Source organism: Staurois parvus, unplaced genomic scaffold, assembly GCF_062004578.1.
Source record: "Staurois parvus isolate SC_StPar_1 unplaced genomic scaffold, SC_StPar_1.0 ptg000217l, whole genome shotgun sequence".
Lineage (NCBI taxonomy): Eukaryota > Metazoa > Chordata > Amphibia > Anura > Ranidae > Staurois > Staurois parvus.
In genome coordinates this window covers 9,274,803-9,296,554 of record NW_028318013.1, presented here as the reverse complement: position 1 = coordinate 9,296,554, position 21,752 = coordinate 9,274,803, and the positions used below count along the sequence as shown (strand labels likewise).

Below are 21,752 nucleotides of genomic sequence, written 5' to 3'. Positions count from 1 at the left end.
CTGTCCCTCAGTAACAATTCTCTGTCTGTCCCTGAGTAACAATTCTGTGTCCCTCAGTAACAATTCTGTGTCTGTCCCTGAGTAACAATTCTGTGTTTGTCCCTGAGTAACAATTCTGTGTCTGTCCCTGAGTAACAATTCTGTGTCCCTGAGTAACAATTCTGTGTCCCTGAGTAACAATTCTGTGTCCCTAAGTAACGATTCTGTGTCCCTGAGTAACGATTCTGTGTCCCTCAGTAACAATTCTGTGTCCCTCAGTAACAATTCTGTGTCTGTCCCTGAGTAACTATTCTGTGTCCCTCAGTAACAATTCTGTGTCCCTCAGTAACAATTCTGTGTCCCTCAGTAACAATTCTGTGTCTGTCCCTGAGTAACAATTCTGTGTCCCTCAGTAACAATTCTGTGTCCCTGAGTAACAATTCTGTGTCCCTCAGTAACAATTCTGTGTCTGTCCCTCAGTAACAATTCTGTGTCCCTCAGTAACAATTCTGTGTCCCTCAGTAACAATTCTGTGTCCCTCAGTAACAATTCTGTGTCTGTCCCTGAGTAACAATTCTGTGTCCCTCAGTAACAATTCTGTGTCCCTCAGTAACAATTCTGTGTCCCTGAGTAACAATTCTGTGTCCCTCAGTAACAATTCTGTGTCCCTCAGTAACAATTCTGTGTCTGTCCCTGAGTAACAATTCTGTGTCCCTCAGTAACAATTCTGTGTCCCTCAGTAACAATTCTGTGTCTGTCCCTGAGTAACAATTCTGTGTCCCTGAGTAACAATTCTGTGTCCCTGAGTATCAATTCTGTGTCCCTGAGTAACAATTCTGTGTCCCTGAGTAACAATTCTGTGTCCCTCAGTAACAATTCTGTGTCCCTCAGTAACAATCCTGTGTCTGTCCCTGAGTAATAATCCTGTGTCTGTCCCTGAGTAACAATTCTGTGTCTGTCCCTGAGTAACAATTCTGTGTCTGTCCCTGAGTAACAATTCTGTGTCCCTCAGTAACTATTCTGTGTCCCTCAGTAACAATTCTGTGTCCCTCAGTAACAATTCTGTGTCTGTCCCTGAGTAACAATTCTGTGTCTGTCCCTGAGTAACAATTCTGTGTCCCTCAGTAACAATTCTGTGTCCCTCAGTAACAATTCTGTGTCCCTCAGTAACAATTCTGTGTCCCTCAGTAACAATTCTGTGCCTGTCCCTGAGTAACAATTCTGTGTCTGTCCCTGAGTAACAATTCTGTGTCCCTCAGTAACAATTCTGTGTCCCTCAGTAACAATTCTGTGTCTGTCCCTGAGTAACAATTCTGTGTCTGTCCCTGAGTAACAATTCTGTGTCTGTCCCTGAGTAACAATTCTGTGTCCCTAAGTAACGGTTCTGTGTCCCTAAGTAACGGTTCTGTGTCCCTAAGTAACGATTGCGTGTCCCTAAGTAACGGTTCTGTGTCCCTAAGTAACGATTCTGTGTCCCTAAGTAACGGTTCTGTGTCCCTAAGTAACGGTTCTGTGTCCCTAAGTAACGATTCTGTGTCCCTAATACAGAGAGATCTGTCTCTCTTGAATGTCCAGAGGCAAATGGAGAATTGTAAGATGGCCGCAATTTATAGCTCCACCATTACACAGTGCTGGCTGGCTGGCTGCTGATTGGCTAATGCGATCACATGTCATGAATGAATGCATTATGGGTCAGCGCGCCTTGTCTGCGCGCCTTCCCAGAGATCCCTGCTCCGTCGCCGCACATGTCGCCGCCATTTTTGGAAAAATTTTTCTAATATTCGAAACGAATTCCACTTCGCCGAGTTCGATTCGCTCATCTCTAGTCATTACTCCATAACGCAACATGGTACCCAAAGGAATTTTATATCACTACAGATAAAGTTTTTTTTTTTGGTGGTATTTACCACCTGCGGACCAGCGACGTACCCATACACCTCTGGACTTTGGTAATACCAGGCATCATCACAGAATTGTTGTTTTTCAGCCTGCGGTGGGATTTCTTGTAAAAGCAATTCTAGAGGCTAATTAGTCACTGGATTGCTTTTACAAGCACCCCCCTACACACACCTTCCGTGGCTCTCTCAGGCTCTTCTGTCCCACCGGAATGGCTCCAATCATCTCTATGGTCTAAGAAACCGGAAGCAATGAGCATTCCATCACTTCCTGTATCGCAGTTGTAAACAAACCCCCGGGGTTTGAAAAAAAATCATCAGATCATACCAATCAAAGCCCTTAAAGGCTTTGGATCATACCAATCTTGGTATGATCCAAAGCCTTTAAGGGCAGAGGAGAGATCTGGGGTCTAATAGACCCTGGATTTCTCACTAAAGAGTATCTTTCATTGCCTATTGCCATCACAGGGGATATGTATATTCCCTGTGACAACAAATAAAAGAGAAAACAAAATAAAGGGACAGTGTAAAAATAAATAATATAAATAATAAAAAAAATGTAAAGCACCCCATCCCTCGTGCAAAGTGGTAACCTGTAAACACTATTTAAAGCATCACCTACGGATAATGAGATTTACATAGTATGCCACCATTGCATGAGCATGCACAATTTTAAAGTGTGACATGTTTGATATCTATTTACTTGCTGCAGCATCATCTTATATATTTTACCAAACCATTGGGTATTATATTGTGTTTTTGCGCATTGAAATTCAAAGACGTGTATTTTTTTTTTTTTATTGGATTTGAAATACCATCGAGCAATTATGTGACAAAAATTGCAACACCCACTATTTTAATTTCTAGGGCCTCTGCTTTACAAAATATATAGTGTTTGGGGGTTCAAAGTAATTTTCTAACGAAAAAAAAAAAGCGGATTTTTACATGTAAACAAAAAAAAGTGTCAGAACAGGCTTGGTATACATTTTTACCATAGAAGTGAAAAAAGACTAAAAATGTTGAAAAATATTATTAAATATATCAAATTAAAATGCCAAGACCATATGAACATCCCCAAAATGACCCCTTTTTTCGAAAGTAGACACCAGGATCAATGTTCAGATGTGCAGCATAAAGGAGAACTTTATCCTTAGAGGGGGCTCTAGCTGAAATGGTACAGCAGCTTGCTGGCCAGAACCAGGTAATATCTTCAGTTGTCCCTGGCAAAACTAGTGCAATCAGATCAGGCCAGTTTGCTTTTCTTGTCCAAATAATAAATGTCATTAAGAAAACAACTGATAATTTTCCAGGGACTTTCCTTTTTGTTCCCATTCTCTGCGTGGAGAGAGATGATTTACAATGATCCTGTGAGGGATTTCCAGCACGAAGAATCGTGATCAGGAATGCGCATGCACAAAGGAGATTCTGCAGAAGAATTGCCGGTTGTGCGAAGGGGCGCACAGGAATGCGCGATCGCGCACATGTACACGTGCACACGCACAGCGAAGATTGGTGCCAGATGGGCCATTTAAGGAGTGCCTCTGCTCAGATTCAGTGCTGACTGGTCTTCAGCTCCCCCCTGTGTCCTGCTTGCTCCTGTACGATTCCTTTGTTGCTGACCCGGCTTGTTCCTGATCCGACTCCGATTGCGCCTGGTTCCTGACTTCGGCTCTGCTCTTGACTTTGGCTTCTCCTTCTGATTCTGTACCGCGCTGCCCGACTGTTTATGACCCCAGCTATCCTATGACTCCAGTCCTGTGTCCTTGCTACCTACCTTGCTCTGCTGCACATCTGGCAATCCACTGAACCTGCCTGGTCTATTTCTACTGTGCCCAAATCAGAGGATACTCTGCCTACCAAGGTCATTATCTGCAAGAGCCGCAAGCAACAACCACTGGCGCTCTTGTCCCCCTGGTCCCTAGACTCCCTCTGTTCCAACCTCAGTGGGGTCAGGGCTAGTGACACAAGTGAGGTCGACCTGGTCAATTCAGTCTCCCATCAGGTACGTGACAGATACATTGAACTATCCCTCAACTAGGGTTCAATGAAACCCTAGCGTTCCTCCAGAGATAGCTAGGAGTTCCTTGAGCTGTAGCTAACTGACTTCCTATCTGATGGAGCCTACATAATTCTGAATTCAAGGCCAGCAGTATGACCCCAATGATCTCATGGCATTATGACCACCACTGTAAGTGTTGCATTCTTTCTACTTACCACCAATGTAAGGGAATTTTTTTTTAAATTTAATTCCCTTAGACCTGAAAATTATTTAAAGGGTTTACTTAGGATAATACATTTAAGAAGAGCTGATCCATCCAATAGAAGAATATTATTAAATGTTCATACATTTCTTAGTCATGATGATACTGATGATTGCCTTATCAGGATGTTTTATCACAATCTACATAGTGGGAAGGTAACCATCATTAAAACCACCCCACTAGTGTCAGTATTATAGTAAGCACATTGTTTTGTGAAAAATGAAACTACTTTGGCAGAATATGTCTGTGACTGGACTACAAGGTCTGTTCAGTTTTCTGGGAAGTGATCCCAAGCTCGGCCTGTTAAAAAAGAGCAACCATACTTACCTTTCCAGTGGACCGTGTCTTCACACTCTGGTACTTTGTTACTTCTCAGCCACTGCAAGTATGCCACACATCCAGGTATTTGCATGCTTGCTCCTCTCAACAGGCACTGTACTTCTCTTGCCATCTCATATGTCACTACAGGACATACAAGTCAGGGGGGAGAACCAGAGTGAGCATCAGGTCAAATACCAACTGCAAGTGAGGAGCAGCAATTTACTAGAATTTGAAGACATGGGTTGCATGGAAAGTAGGTATAGATGATCTTTTTTTACAAGATGCGCTTACTGTAAACAGTGATGATAGGATCATTTTAAGTTATCACACAACCAGGAAATTAATTCTCTAACAGTGCTCTGTAGTGTAGACAAACAAAACAGCATCCTATTTGTTGCAAATTTTAGAAACCTATGGCTGACTGCGGATGGTAACAAAAAATAACATTAAATGAGAAAATTACATGTATAGCAATTATCTACTGTATATCAAATCCACTATTTGTTTAAAGTGAAGATTTCCTTTTAAATGTCTACCATTTTAGGGTATATATAACAACCCTGGGTAGGTTGTCAAGTCATTAGATTTTTTTTTAACTTGACACAGGAAGTTTGTGTTTACTCATTCATTCTATTAATGATATATACTTAGGGGCATTGTCAGAATTGTATTTGACTAATTTTTTTTTGAGCCTCATCTGACTTTATTTTCCAGAACACATGCCTAGTTAGCATTGATTGTGCTCACAGCCAGCAGTAACTTATTATAAAGATCATTACATTTTCAGAAAATGTCACCATAGTAACACTGACATCAAAAGAAAATTATCTGGTGCAGCTGATCTCTTCATTTTCTTTTCTCAGAAAGATAACATTGGGGCAGTTTAATATTTTTTTTAGCTTAGCATTTTATCCTTTACGTAAAAAGTGCTATTATAGTCTGGTGTTGGGTTCAGTGCCTAGCTGACAATTTCCAAGGATACTTTTACCTTTGAATTACAATGCTGTGTTTGAGGTCTAAATATAAAACTGTACATATTTTTCATATGTAGTGCTCTCATAGTTAGGCTGCTAGCTAAATGTAGTTTTTGTCTTCCGCTGTAATCAGAGGAGCAGTGATTGGTTTGGTTTGCTCAGAGCTGAGAGTTTGATTACTTCTAACTGCCTCTAAAAGATGTTTCTAGAGCCTAGGGTCGGAGAATTCTGATGTACAGCCTGAATTTTCAGCAGGGTCTAGCCAATCCCTAGAGAGCTGTTCCAAGATGGTGGTTGGGGTACTATTAGTCTGGAGCCCTGAGGAGATGGTCTTTCCCTGTGTGGGATTGGATCTGTGAACTTCAGTGGGTTGCTTGCCCCTGGAGCTCTTCTGAAATAGATGCTGGACTTTTTTCTAGAGGCTGCACCTATGAACTGACTGTGAACCAGGATCCTGTGATCCTTTTTCCCCCCCCTGAACTACATATTGCTTTGGCCATGGACATATAGACTGTTCTAAGTCAAATGGTCCTTGTGGTACTATTACCAAGAGAGAAATATCCTCAACAAGCTGTGCTAGTTTTTTGGTGGATTCCACACCCCTCTTCCCTTTCCTGTTACATGTTTCTACAAGAAATAAATATTCAAGACATCCCCTGGATTTACTGAGCTGGAGTAAATTGACTGTTGCCGTGTGCCTGGCTGCCTCTGCACTTCTTGGGAAAAAAAACCTGAGAAATCTACAGCAGACTTTGCGGGGGGTAGCAATATATATGTAATCCATTATGTCTGAAACTACAGTGCCTTGAAAAAGTATTCATACCCCTTGAAATTTTCCACATTTGGTCATGTTACAACCAAAATTGTATTTTTTTAAATTGGGATTTTATGTGATCGACCAACACAAAGTGGCACATAATTGTGTAGTGGAAGGAAAATGATAAATGGTTTTCAAAATGTTTTACAAATATCTGAAAAGTGTGGCGTGCATTTGTATTCAGCCCCCTTTACTCTGATACCCCTAACTAAAATCTAGTGGAACCAATTCAGAAGTCACTTAATTATTAAATAGAGTCCACCTGTGTGTAATTTAATCAGTATAAATACAGCTGTTCTGAAAAGCCCTCAGAGGTTTGTTAGAGAACATTACTGAACAAACAGCATCATGAAGGCCAAGGATCACACTAGACAGGTCAGGGATAAAGTTGTGGAGAGGTTTAAAGCAGGGTTAGGTTATAAAAAAAAAAACTCAAGCTTTAAACATCTCACGGAGCACCGTTCAATCCATCATCCAAAAATGGAAAGAGTATGGCACAACTGCAAACCTAACAAGACATGGCCAGCCACCTAAAATGACAGGCTGGGCAAGGAGAGCATTAATCAGAGAAGCAGCCAAGAGGCTGCAGAGATCCACAGCTCAGGTGGGAGAATCTGTCCACAGGACAACTATTAGTCGTGTGCTCCACAAATCTGGCCTCCATGGAAGAGTGGCAAGAAGAAAGCCATTGTTGAAAGAAAGCCATAAGAAGTCCCATTTGCAGTTTGAGAGAAGCCATGTGAGGGACACAGCAAACGTGGAAGAAGGTGCTCTGGTCAGATGAGACCAAAAGTGAACTTTCTTACCTAAAAGCAAAATGCTATGTGTGGTGTAAAACTAGCACTGCACATCACCCTGAACACCCCATCCCCACTTGCTTTTCTTCAGAAGGGCCAGGGAAGCTGGTCAGAGTTGATGGGAAGATGGATGGAGCCATATACAGGACAAACGTAGAAGAAAACCTGCTAGAGTCTGCAAATGATTTGAGACTAGGGCAGAGATTCACCTTCCAGCAGGACAATGACCCTAAACATACAGCTAGAGCTCCAATGGAATGGTTTAGATCAAAGCATATTCATTTGTTAAAATGGCCCAGTCAAAGTCCAGACCTAAATCCAATTGAGAATCTATGGCAAGACTTGAAAATTGCTGTTTGCAGACGCTCTCCATTCAATCTGACAGAGCTTGAGCTATTTTGCAAAGAAGAATGGGCAAAAATATTCCTCTCTAGATGTGCAAAGCTGGTAGAGACATACCCAAAAAGACTTGCAGCTGTAATTGCAGCGAAAGGTGGTTCTACAAAGTATTGACTGAGGGGGGGCTGACTACAAATGCACACCACACTTTTTACAGATTTATTTGTAAAAGAATGTTGAAAACCATTTATCATTTTCCTTCCACTTAACAATTATGTGCCACTTTGTGTTGGTCTATCACATAAAATCCCAATAAAAACATTTACGTTTTTGGTTGTAACATGACAAAGGGGTATGAATACTTTTTCAAGGCACTGTATAAGAAGTTACTGTTATTAAATTAAAAATATGCCAGTGATTCACTTAGGCACTTGACGTGTGCATTATTAGTTTAGACAACTCACTTATTTTGGCCTGTGGATCACATTCTTCATCCCCACACTAAATGGATGAAACTATCATATCAAGATGGTTTGGGTGTGTTTTGTGTTTTAATTTCTTTGTTGTTTTTTCAAGTAATCATAACACAGGTTATTTGTCCTGAAGTAAGCTACCTTTGCCATATTTGCAAATGAGTCCAGTTATTTATTAGCCATTTGCTGCCTGCCCACAGTATTTGCACTGCGAGCGAGTGACAGCTACATACTGTGCGACGTACCTGTACATTGCAATCTTTCTTCCAGGTTGGCAGCACACATGCATGTGCCTCCTATTGACTCGAGTTTCCTGCTGATTACCGCCAATGATTTTGGCTGCTCTGAGTGTGTACAATCACACACAGAGCTCTGTATTTACAAAACACAGAATTCTGTTTACAAGGAACAACCATATAATTGTTATACAGTTATAATGTAAAAGCAGCATATACACTGCTCAAAAAAATTAAAGGAACACTTTGAAAACACATCAGATTTCAATGAGGAAAATTATCATACTGGATATCTATATTGATATGGACTGGGTAATGTGTTAGGAATGTAAGGGTGCCCCTGGAAATGTAAATTATCAATCTACAGAGGACTGTATTCAGACACCCCGAAAATCAAAGTAAAAACATGATGCAGCAGGCTAGTTCATTTTGTTGAAATTTCATTGCAACAACTCAAAATGGTACTCAGTAGTTTGTATGGCCCCTACATGCTTGTATGCATGCCTGAAAATGTTGGGACATGCTCCTAACGAGATGACTGATGGTGTCCTGGGGTATTTCCTTACAGATCTAAACCAGGGCATCACTGAGCTTCTGGACAGTCTCAGGTGCAACTTGGCACTGTTGGATGGACCAAACATGATATCCCAGAGGTGTTCTATTGGATTTAGGTCAGGCAAGCATGGGGGGTACATTCAATGATATAAATTCCTTTATCCTCCAGGAACTGCCTGCATACTCATTCCACATGAGGCCGGGCATTGTCATACACCAGGAAGAACCCAGGGCCCACTGCACCAGCATACAGTAGGTCTGACAATGGGTCCAAGGATTTCATCCCGATACCTGATAGCAGTCAGAGTGCCATTTTCTAGCCTGTAGAGGTCTGTGTGTCCCTCCATGGATATGCCTCCCCAGACCATCACTGACCCACCACCAAAACAGTCATGCTGAATGATGTTATAGTAACATAATATTCTCCATTTCTTCTCCAGACCCTTTCACGTCTGTCACATGTGCTCAGGGTGAACCTGCTCCTATCGGTGAAAAGCACAGGGCGCCAGTGGCAGACCTGCCAATTCTGGTGTTCAGAGGCAAATGCCAATTGAGCTCTATCGTGTCAGGCAGTGAGCACTAGGCCCACTAGAGGATGTCGGGCCCTCAGGCCACCCTCATGAAGTCTGTTTTTGATTGTGTGGTCAGACATTCACACCAGTGGCCTAATGGAGGTCATTTTTTAGGGTTCTGGCAGTGCTCATTCTGTTCCTCTTTGCACAAAGGACCAGATATCCTGCTCATGGGTTAAAGACCTTCTACAGCCCTGTCCAGCTCTCCTAGAGTAGCTGCCTGTCTCCTGGAATCTCCTCGATGCTCGAGACTGTGCTGGGAGACACAGCAAACCTTCTGGCAATGGCACATATTGATGATCCATCCTGGAGGAGTTGGACTGCCTGTGCAACCTCTGTAGGATCCAGGTATCGCCTCTTGCTGGCAGTAGTGAAACTGACCCTAGCCAAATGCAAAACTAGTGAAAAACAGAAAAGATGAGTAGGGAAAAAATTTTCAGTGGCCAACACCTGTAAAACCATTCCTGTTTTAGGGGTTATCTCATTGTTGCCCATTTAGTGCACCTGTTATTAATTTAATTAACACAAAAGCAGCTGAAGCTGGTTAACAACCCCCTCTGCTACTTAACTGACTAGATCAATATCCCAGGAGTTTAATTGACTTGATGCTATACTCTGATTAAAAAGTGTTCCTTTAAATTTTTTGAGCAGTGTATAACACACATTACATATATAGACGGATCATATGAAACAATGAACAGGTATAATCAGCGCTCACACAATGATGAGATAAATAATAGTATATCAGTCCACAACAATAGATAGGTAAAGGACAATAAAAATGGCTGCACAGAAGTTGATGTGACAATGGCGTATCAAAAAATCCAAAAGGTATACAAGGTGGGGGAGGAGTGGACCATGGGAACCGAAGCACACGTGATAGGACCAGCAGCTCCTCACCAAGGATGTGGGGAATCCCCCGGAGACAAGCAAAAGGAAAAGCCAGGTCAGCGTGAGTTAAAACATAGAAGCTTTATTTTAAAATCACTCACATCTAAAACTCCCTCCGTCAGCATGCAGGATGTGTACAATAGGTAGAAACAGTAAAACCACAGTTGGTAGGAATGGTGGAGCCGATGATCACTGCATAGCCTGGGGGAGACTCGCTCATGGGCACCATGGCGTTTCCCCGTGTCTTCCCTCCGAGCGAAGGGGAGATATGACAGGTGCAGTGTATGACGGGTGGGCGGGCAGCAATGTATTTCAGAAGCTCCACCTCCTTTGTCAAGCAGGCCCACCCCTGGAGCCAAAGGGTATAAAAGAATTGTCAAATCACGAGAAGCCAATGAAGAGAAGAAGAGGGAGGAGTGAGGGGGTGGAGAGAACCACAATGGTAGTGTATGGGATCTCAAGAGATCATTAAGGAGATGGATGGGACACATGTAACACTCCAGATAACCATATCTTAGTGGTCCTTCCGACTGTGGAAAAAAAACCATATGGAACAATACTCTTCTCTAATGGCAACCATAGATAGTTTGATATGTTTTCCAATTTGTTCTTTTGACAGAAAGTGATCTAATAAGCAACTTCTTTTGAACAGGAATGGCCACACAGTGATTGAAATTCAACCAGTCCCTGCTGAAGAGGCCAGATTTTGATAAGTGTGTTCCCATCCATGTTCAAAAGAAGTTGATTGTTAGATGGACTTCTGTTGATTGAACAAGTTGGAAACTTTTGTCCAGGGTTCCATTGCTGAAATACAGTGTCCTAGATGGGAAGATTCCTCCATCCACTTAATTTGTATGGATGGAGGAATGTATTTGGGTTTTTTTGTTCAGTCTGCTGGCTGAATGAAATAAAATAATCATCTATGGCCAGCTTAAGAGTCATTAATGCGGAACTTCACCCAAAAAGGAAGTTCCACTCTTCCTCCTCCCCCCTTTTTTTACATCCTTCTGGAACAAATCACAGGCCCCAGAGGATTGCAGGACCATTTAGGTAGTGCAGCATGGCTCGCACATGCGCAGTGGGCAGCCAACTGTGAAGCTGCAGTCACAGCTGGCTGTACACAATTAGTATGCCACTGCCACGGACCAGAGCCTGGTGAAGAAACTGGCCTGGTGAGGACAGCGCTGGATGTGTCCTGAGTGTCCTATTTTTAAAAGTCAGCAGTTTTTGTAGCTGCTGGATTTTAAATTTTAAATATGCTCTACAAGCACAGAGCAGACTGCATTGGCTTTCTAGGAGCAAAAAAAACTATTATTTGACCCTTGGGCTGGGCCAAGGCAGAAGTGGCACCTGCCTGTGGCACCATCCTGTAGCCTCAGATTCTGAGACTGAGAACTGAGCTGTCAAACTAACTGCAGCTTTCATTCATTAATTAATCAGTTATGTGTAAACAAACACTTTTTTCAAAAATGTATCCTCTTATTAGCCCTTAGTGAACACTTACAACTTTTTTTTTACTTCCTTCTTCCCTTCTTCTCTTTTGGATTTCCCTTTTTTTTGGTGATTTTTTTAAAATTGTTTGTATGTACACACTTTTAAATTTAAGTTTGTTTGTAATTGTAATGCTAAATTAAAAAAAAAATATTGTGGACATTCCTTTTCTTTCAGACACAGGCTCCACCCAAAAGAACCTTATATTTTACCTTAAACCTGACTACCTAAATTCATTCTCAGAGAATAGGTGGAATAGGGAGAACCCAGTCCCCTTCCTCCACAGTGCTGGGTCACATGAAAGATAATAAACTGTAAATAAAATGTAAAGACTATCAACTATCTATCAACTCCTTTGTTAATGTAAGTCTACAAACTGATTATTTAATTTAACTAGTCGATTCCTAATGTCAGAATCTCATATTTTTTGTTCTTGCAGGATTGATGACATTCAGCTGTGCAAAGAAATTATGAGCCTGAAACAAGAATTGCAGACCTTAGTAGATGTGTCTGGTAGGTGTTAACATTTGTCATGAAATGTAAACTATAAAATCATGGCAGTTGCTAGGATTGTAAAAGAGACAATGAGGAAGGTAAATCTGGTATTAGGGAGCATAGCTAGATTATACCCAACAGTGGAGTGGCTTAAAGAAACTCTGGCTTTCAAGAAATATGGAGGTTGCAATTACTGAACTTTTTTTCTGAGAATGCTATTTTTTCGACATCATTTTGAAGCTTTGATTTCAAAGTTTTCTGAGTGGTTCTACTAAAAAAAAGTATAGAGATAAAGAATTCTGACACTTTTCTGTCACTTATTTACAGCACACTTGTTCTATGTCTGTGACTAAAGTCTTCATACAACAGAACAAATACTTTGTCACTGTAATGCTAAGGGATAGTTGAGAAACTAAACAGATATTGTAAGCTGATGACCATCAGCTCTCTGACAAAACAGGAGTGTTCTGTCAATGCTGCCCTCTTGAGATTGGGGAATCATAAAAGACTAACAAATCAGAATGCAAAAGCCTAGTGCATTTCTGACACCACTTTATTAAATGTAAAAATTACCTCTTATACATTTTAAGGGACATGCCTTCTTCTTCAGAGCAAAGAATGAGAGAGCATGTCCCTTGAAACATGTCAGCAGTAGTTTGATTCATGTGAGAACCCTGCAAGTTCCATCTTCTGGGCCAGTATTCCTTTTTCTGGGTTTTGTACAAGACTTTTATTCCTTGGCTCTTGTGAGTATGTAGTCACTTGTTTTTACATTTAATAAAGTGATGACATTAACACACTAAGCCTTTGTACATTTTGTTTGTCTGTGTTACTAAAAAGTAGTTTAAGAGAAATATCTCTCTTATCATAACAAATACAACAAAGCCTCTTTAGAGATGTTTAGTAATAGCAATCTACAAGCAGATATTTATAGATAATTGCAGGCTTTTTATTCTTTGCATATCTTATTTTTCATTTTGTCCCCATTCGTCTCACGGTGGACATTTTTACTCAGGGCAGATTAATCTATCTCCCATTCTGGAACCATGTCTAGAACTCTGGGCTTGCCTCCTAGAACATGTGACAGGAACTTTCCAGGATGCAGCTGTGAGGCCAGGGTTCCAATTGTGAAGTGCCCCCTTGGCATCCAATGTTCCCTGGGGTTTCCTAGAATGTGAGCAATCCCACCTCCTCATAAGGTTATTTCAGGTGCATACGCATTGGGGTAACTCATGCTGAGGTGCTGATGGGGGCAGTTCTCCAGTTTGCACACTTGGGCTGTGATTGACTGGTCCATGTGCATTATGGGTCTGCTAGTTTTGCTTTGCTGTGTGCATGCGCATCTACCAGCAGGACAGTGTAAGGAGCACCAACTGACATGCACAAGTTTAGTTATGAAGATGGAGGGGCACAGCATTTTTATTCAGAGACCAGCATAGACATGCTCTTTGGGGTGGGAGGAACACTGACTAACCAGACTGACTGCTTATTATGGGGAAACACCCATCTGTCAGTTAGTCTCACACCAGTTTAGGTAGGCTTACATGCAAAAACAATGCTAAATCAGCTCCTTTACACAATGACAGAGTTTCAACCTGAGGTTCAGAACACACCAGCAATGACCAGCCACTCCCGTGGTAATTCCACTTTAACACACATAGACAGGAACTCTTAATACCATTCCCATCACATCTGTGCTATTTACCTCAATGCATGGAAGTCTCATGCTGAGAAGAGAAAGCCTGTCCAATACAGGATTAATAGGACCTCAATCCAGAATCTTCTCTCCCATGACTTTTACATTTACAGACATCTCTGCTAGCATCACTTCCAAAATAATTGCCATGATTCCCAAAGGACATTTTAAAGTCTTCCTATGGGTAAGTTTCCAACTGCGATGTTTAGCAACTTAAATCTTGGTCATTCCAGCTATGGTACTCAGCAAGAGTAAGCTGCTCCACAACTTTGCACATTGTCAGTTAGGTATACCACATCTTTGGTCATGGCAGACAGCATTAACACATTTTCAATATTGTGAGTCTGTAGTTCTTCATTTAACACATCCATATTCTCTTTTTCACAGAAAAAGGTAATGTAGGATGTAGAGTCAGGGAAAACAGACTAGGTTTGTAGCATGTCACACCCGTGGACAATCTTTAAATGAAAATAATATGTATTGTAGTTGTGGGTCAATTTATGGCATGTAGGAATTGAGGACAACAAGATTTATAAAATATTTTAAAAAGCATAAAACATTTCTTTAAAAAAAAAAAAAATACAATAGAGTCTCTCATAGCCTATACATAAAAACAATTTCCAAGAACTCCCAAAGTATTAATGTCCAATGGAATATCGTAGTGATATAGTATAAATACAGTAATACCTCGGGTTTTTGAATTTAAGTCGTTCTGCACTCTATACTTTTCGTATAGAGAAAAATTTGTAAACCGAAACACCGTTTTCCATAGGAATTCATTGAAAACCAATTAATCCGTTCCAGAGGTCAGAAAAAAGTAAACACTACTAAAATACCACATTTTATTTTATCAAGTCATGCACTATATTAGTAGTGATAACCATGTGTTAATGTTTCAGCTGTCAGTGGGGTTCCCCACTGACAGCTGAATGTAAAAGAATTGCCGGCAATTAAAAAAATAATTTAAAAAAACGGCTTGGGGTCCCCCCTCCCATCCATACCAAGTCCTTCAGGTCTGGTATAGATTTTGAGGGGAATTCCCACGCCAAAATTTAAAAAAAAATGGCGTGGGCTCCCCCCCATCCATACCAGACCCTTATCCGAGCATGCAGCGCAGCAGGTCAGGAAAGGGGTGGGGGGGAGCGAGCGGCCCCCCTCCTGAACCATACCAGGCCACATGCCTTCAACATGGGGGTGCTTTGGGGCATGGGGGCTCCATTCCAAAGCACCTTGTCCCCATGCTGATGGGGACAAGGGCCTCTTCCCTGCAACCCTGGCCGGTGGTGCTTAACAGAGGGGCCCCCAGATCCTGGCCCCCCTATGTGAATGAGTATGGGGCACATGGTCCCAATACTCATTCACAAAAAACAAAAAGTGTAGTCTGAAAAAAGACAGGGCATAGTCTTTGACAAGTGCTTTATCAAAAGAAATAACTAAAAGAATGTCCCCCACAATAGATTTAATGTCAATCATGATGTCCGCCGACCAGAAAAAATAAAAAAAAAATAAAGATTCTGTTCCCGACGATGGCTGTCAGTCTTCTGCCTCTGAGCTGGCTTGAGAGTGAGTTCTTAAATATGTAAGGGGCAGGGCCACCTGGGGACATCACCCGAGTGAACCCGCCCCATGTGACATCATTGATGTCACATGGGGCGGGGTCACATGGGGGGCTGGGACCTGGGGGCCCCTTGTTAAAGGGGGCTTCCAGATTTTGATAAGCCCCCTGCCAGCAGACCCCCCCAACCACCGACCAGGGATGTGGGGAAGAGGTCCCCATCAGCCCCAAAGCACCCCCCCATGTTGAGGGCATGTGGCCTGGTATGGTTTAGGAGGGGGGGCACTCCCCTGGATAAGGGTCTGGCATGGATTTTGGGGGGGACCCCCACGCCATTTTGTTTAAAAAAATTTGGTATGGGAGTTCCCCTCAAAATCCATACCAGACCCAAAGGGCTTGGTATGGATGGGAAGGGGGACCCCATGCTGTTTTTTAATTATTTTTTTTAATTGCCAGCAATTCTTTTACATTCAGCTATCAGTGGGGAACCCCGCTGACAGCTGAAACATTAGCATATGGTTGTCACTACCACATGACTTGATAAAATAACTCATGCGGTATTTTAGTAGCGTTTACTTTTTTCTGACCTCCAGAATGGATTAATTGGTTTTCAATGCATTCCTATGGGAAACAGTGTTTAGGTTTACAAATTTTTCACTATACGAAAAGTCCCGCAGAACTGATTAAATTCATAAACCGAGGTATGCCTGTACAATAAAGCAACAGGAAAAAAATGTGCATAAGATAACAGCTGTCACTCTTGAAACTTCAAGTAAGGGTCACAACACAGCACAATCTCAATCAGTTCTAGATGTTCTGCAATTCAGAATTTAAATGATAGCCCCAGTCCTGAGATGTTTCTTCCCCAGGGAGTCAAAAAAACTACCAAATAGACAGGCTAACTCACTTTGGGCTCTCAGTGCCTAAGGGCTGACTCTAATTCTGAGAAAAAAAAGAGCTATTCAAGTAAATAGACCAATGTCTTGTTAACTGCAGTGTCTGATCTTCTGCACACTTGATGGGGCCCTAGTTGGTGCACATAAGGATTCACATTTTCCTTAATAGAGGGTGAACACAAAGGAAGGGAGCTGCCCCTTTAAGTGATATTGAATGGTACCCCTTTGGCACACAGTGTGAGGTGTAAAATTAAAGATTAGCAAAACACATTTCTGTAGAAATTGGTTCTTCCTTGGGCCACAGTGGCAAACTGCAGCAATAAAGGAGCGAATGGGGCAGAATGTAATCGGAACAATAATAAAGCTGGACCTGCGGAGGGCGAATAGTGCAGTATACTTGTGACTGGATATGTTGGAACTGTAATAGCCAGTAGGTTGAACAACTTGTGTGTAACTTGAAAAACAATAGTAGTCAAGCTGAGTCAAAAGTAGCTGGATTTAGTAATGTCATTTGCAACTTAGGTGGCTTGTGTATGTAATTCTCTCACCCTCAGTCAGGTGGCGGATGGTCTCTGTAAATGAGATTCCTTTTCAGAGATCACTCTGTACAGCAGCACTCTGGCCTGTCTGCTCCCAGGGCTGTTCACTAGACTTCTCAGTAGTGTTAGCGATCTCAGCTGTGTCAGTAGTCAGCAATTCCTCCTCTTTCCTCCACCCTTTTGAAGTCTAGCCCAGCTTGGAGCTCCAGCGTCCTGATTGGTCTTCTACTTACACCTGCTCTCCAGCTCTCTCTGTCCACTTCCGGTCCTCAAGTTCCTGAGCTTCTGCATTTATCTGCCTCCGCTCATCCACCAGCTCCTCTGGGAAATGTAGTTTGTTAACTCCATGTTAGACAGTGAAGTCCTGCAATCAGGCCTTTTTTTGTGTATTTAATCATTATTTTTAAACAGTCACTTTAAATATTTTATTGATTTTTTTTTCACTGTTTTTTCTTTTTCTTTCTGCTAAAAAACATAATATAATTTGGCTAAAGAGAGGTCTAGGGTAGTTGAAAGGAACTTCTGCAACCCTTAGGCTACGATTCTTGTTGGGTTTTGGAAATACATATAAATCTCATTGTCAAAGAGGTTTCTAGGACCCTCTGTTAGGGTGAGAATAGTTGCATCTTCAAAAGATACCGTATTTGCCGGCGTATAAGACGACTGGGCGTATAAGACGACCCCCCTACTTTTCCTGCTAAAATGTAGTGTTTGGGCTATACTCGCCGTATAAGACTACCCCTCTTCCAGTGCACACCAGTGGGAGGAATAGTGCCCCATCATTGGTGTCAGTGGGAGGAATAGTGCCCCATCATTGGTATCAGTGGGAGGAATAGTGCCCCATCATCGGTATCAGTGGGGGGAATAGTGCCCCATCATTGGTATCAGTGGGGGGAATAGTGTCCCATCATTAGTATCAGTGGGGGGAATGGTGCCCCATCATTGGTGTCAGTAGGAGGAATGGTGTCCCAACATTGGTGTCAGTGGGAGGAATGGTGTCCCATCATTGGTGTCAGTGGGGGGTGGAATAGTGCCCCATCGTTGGTGTCAGTGGGGGGTGGAATAGTGCCCCATCATTGGTGTCAGTGGGGGTGGAATAGTGCCCCATCGTTGGTGTCAGTGGGGGGTGGAATAGTGCCCCATCGTTGGTGTCAGTGGGGGGTGGAATAGTGCCCCATCGTTGGTGTCAGTGGGGGGGGGAATAGTGCCCCATCGTTGGTGTCAGTGGGGGGGGGAATAGTGCCCCATCGTTGGTGTCAGTGGGGGGGAGGAATAGTGCCCCATCGTTGGTGTCAGTGGGAGGAATAGTGCCCCATCATAGGTATCAGCGGGAGGAATAGTGCCCCATCATTGGTATCAGTGGGAGGAATAGTGCCCCATCATTGGTATCAGTGACACCAATGATGGGGCACTATTCCTCCCACTGACACTTGCTGACTCTGTTCTCGTATGGTGCTGCTGCAGCCAGCATATGTGGTTGCAGCAGCACCTCTACACTGACCACTTACCTGCTGGTCCTGCACTCGATTTTCGCGCGACCGCTCGGCTCCACCCTCTCGCCGGTGATTGGCCGCCTGTGTGCCTTTCCTGAGCTACAGTTCTGGCGGCCAATCGCTGGTGAGGAGGCGGAGCCGAGCAGCCGCGCGAACTCCAGTGGCCGAACTGAAGGCGCAGCCGCGCTTCCTGGACCGGATCGTCGTGGGACCGGAACCAGGTAAGAAATAGCCCCTGCCCACCCCTGTACTTAGTGTCCCTTCCGTTAGGGGAAGGGGGGGCGGCGGTGGCACCGCGCCGCCCCCCTAAAAAGTGTCATGTCATGTTATACCGGCGTATAAGACGACCCCCGACTTTTGAGAAGATTTTTAAGGGGTAAAAAGTCGTCTTATACGCCGGCAAATACGGTATATATATATATATATATATATATATATATATATATATGGAATTACAGAAGGAAGGAAGGCCTAATTTTCAAATGTGATCTAGTGTACTATTGGAAAGTTTAAAGGACAAGTTCATTTTTGGTAACACCCATATTTAGGGTGTAACATGTTACCAAAGTGCACCTGTCCATAATCCCCCCCCCCCCCAATCCCTTGTGCAAGCAGGCAGAGGATCCTCTCCTCACACCTGCAGTCACAATTCAAAAACAGTGCAGCCATGCAGGGCTCGACCCACATGGCTACATCATTCATTCACAGTTTCCTGTGAATGAATGAACTACAAGTACTATCCTGCCATTGTGGTAGACGGCTTGTAGTTCATAATGAACTGCAAAGGCGCTGGTGAGTTCTCCCATAGTTCATTGATTCTTCTTGCAGTTCAAGAACTGTCTGCCTGTATGGGAGGAGATCTGCTGATTTGGGGTGCTGTGCTTTTCAGGCTGCAGTGCAAAAAAGTGAAAAATAAAATAAATGCAATTTTTACCTGTAAAAAAAATGTGCATTTTAACTATCTTGAAAGATCTAGGTGAAAAATTTTTAGTGAACAATATTTCTGTTATGTCTAATTGTGTAGAAATGTATGTCTAGGCCAACTTTGCTCTTTCTCTGCCTTGTGGTCAGTGCCGGGACAAGATCATCCAGCGTCCAGAGCAAAGATGGCCTCTTTCACACAATCTCTCTGATTGGGTCCGCCGGTCCATTTTTCAGGTGGAACCAATCGACCCTACATTCACTTCTTTGGGTGGTCATTTGTAAACAGACACCATGTACACCCACCTACCTCCGATCTGATAAAAAATGGAAGGAATCCAGTCCCCTCCATCTGGGCGGATCAGAGGGCAGTTGGGTGTAAACAGACAGTTGGTCCATTTACATCCAACCACCCATAGAGCAGAGCGGGTTATATCCATGTCTACTCTGCATAAGCGGAGGGGACACGGATCTGTCATCTGCCTGCTCTGCTCAGCAAGGGATCAGAAAACTGATTCTCTGCTGAGCAAGTGGATTCCACCCTGTGTGAAAGTATCCTAAAGCACATTAGCTCCAATATAATAGCACAAAGTCACTTTAACAACTGCTTAAAAAAAAGTCCACCGGGGGGCGTGTCCAAGATGGCGTCGGGAGCAGATGTTTCCTTCTAAGCTCCGGCACCCCGATCTCCCATCCGCTGCCATCCTGGGTGCAGCGGCCATCCGCTGCGGATTCCCGGCTGCAGGGACCCTGCCTGGCACCCGAGGAGGGGTGCTGTGACACTTTGCCCCTTCTCCGGACGTTCGGGGCGCGGGACGGTCTGAGGCCTACCACGGCGTGCGAAGCCGCGGTGTTTCCTGAATCCGCGGCCGGGGCGGATCGCCGCCGCGGGCGGATCGTCATACCGCCGCTTTGCCCATCCGCTTCTGGAGTCAGGTCAGCTACTGGGGCAGACTGGGTGGGCCCCCCCCTGCTCCTGCTGGTGGCACCGTGGCCTGCGGTCTGTCCCTACAGGGTTCCTGTGAGACACTGGGAATCTGATGCACTCTGGGGCTGGTGGCTTGCAGACGCTCTCCTTATTAGCCCCAATCCCAGGGGGACACATCAGGGGTGCCAGGGATATCTTTTGCTAGCCCCCTCAAAGCCTGCACACCTAGCTTGGTTGTGTCATCCGTTTACATCCTACTGACTGCAGCGTCTGATGAATCTTCTGTGAACACCCCCCGGAGGGGGACACGTGCACGAACCAGGAGGAATATGTCAAAGTAACCTCCATGTGACGTGCCACCGCAATATTTTTCTCGGTCATTGGGCTTTTACACCCTAGCATACTACTTCAATAGTTTGTCAGTGCTTTGGAATCCTGTGTACCATGCCTGGCGATGCACCGCACTCCCCGTAATAAGCTTAAGCCTCGGGCCCAACAGCAATCCCCTTCGCGGGGCCACACCGCTAAGCTGATTCCTAGCCCACCTGAGCCCGACGACAACACCCAACTCCCAGGTGATCTTGAGTCTGATGGCGATAGCCAGCGGCAATTTCCAACAGGGATGGTTGAATCTCTTGAACACAATCACGAAGCCTTGCTACACAAATTCCGTGCTATAGTGCGAGAGGAGGTTACAGCTGCCTCACGTAAATTATCTTCTGATCTGGCGAGAGGCCTAAAGGAGTTGGGCCTTCGTGCCCATCAATTGGAGCAACGTATGGATCTGGCGACTACAGCCTTGGAGGGTCATGAGCAGGAAGTGGAGGATTTGCATGCTGAGCTGGATACTTTAAAAGATAAGCTGGAGGATGCTGAGAATAGGGCGCGCAGGGATAATCTCCGCATCCGCGGAATCCCTGAGGCAATTACCGATTTGCAGGGTACTGCTACCGCTTTTTTCCAGGAGTTGGCCCCAGGGATTCCTATGGAACGTCTAGAGTTTGACCGTATCCACAGAGCTTTGGCACCCAAGCCCACGGAGGGACCACCCAGAGACATTATTATTAAATTCCACTATTACCGCACTAAAGAATGTCTACTGCAGGCGGCTCGGAATCGTTCGGCTCTGGAGTTTCAGGGCCACTCTGTTCATCTGTTCGCGGACTTGTCCCCAGTTCCGATTGCCAAACGACGTACCCTAAGACCCTATCTTCAAATTCTTCAATCGGCTGATATTAAGTACAGATGGGGTTTCCCTTTCAAGCTCTCATTTTCCTCGCAGGGGCGTCAATTCCAGGCCTCTTCGCCAGCGGATCTCCGACGTCACTTTCGTGAGCTTAATCTGGAATTGCCACAATCTCAGAGTGAGGAGGCCTCAGTCCCTGCACGCCTTCGGAATTCCCAGCCTCTGCGTAAATCTCCGAGTCAAAGTGGTTCCCAGGCTCTCCGATCCCTACAAGTCCAGCGTTTTCAGGAAGTCCCCGCGACTTGATGTTTAGAAGATGGCTGCCAATATATAGTTCCGCCATGCGTGGATTTCTTATTTTTTGCTGCCAGTTTTTAGAATTGGCTTTGGATCTGTTCAGGGATTCCAAACCTTTGCGTTTTTTTTTTTTTGCCCATATTGG

The 21,752-nt window shown here is 43.8% G+C and overlaps 1 protein-coding gene across 2 annotated transcripts in view; it reads left to right on the top strand.

The window, feature by feature from the left end:
- The window catches only part of BMERB1 (bMERB domain containing 1), a 455,721-nt gene that overhangs the window by 293,679 nt on the left and 140,290 nt on the right, over nt 1–21,752 (top strand). For both annotated transcript variants that reach the window (XM_089679100.1, XM_089679099.1), the window contains exon 3: nt 12,041–12,114. In XM_089679100.1, the coding sequence (XP_089535226.1) occupies nt 12,041–12,114 (74 nt within the window). The remainder of the gene's footprint in view (nt 1–12,040; nt 12,115–21,752) is intronic.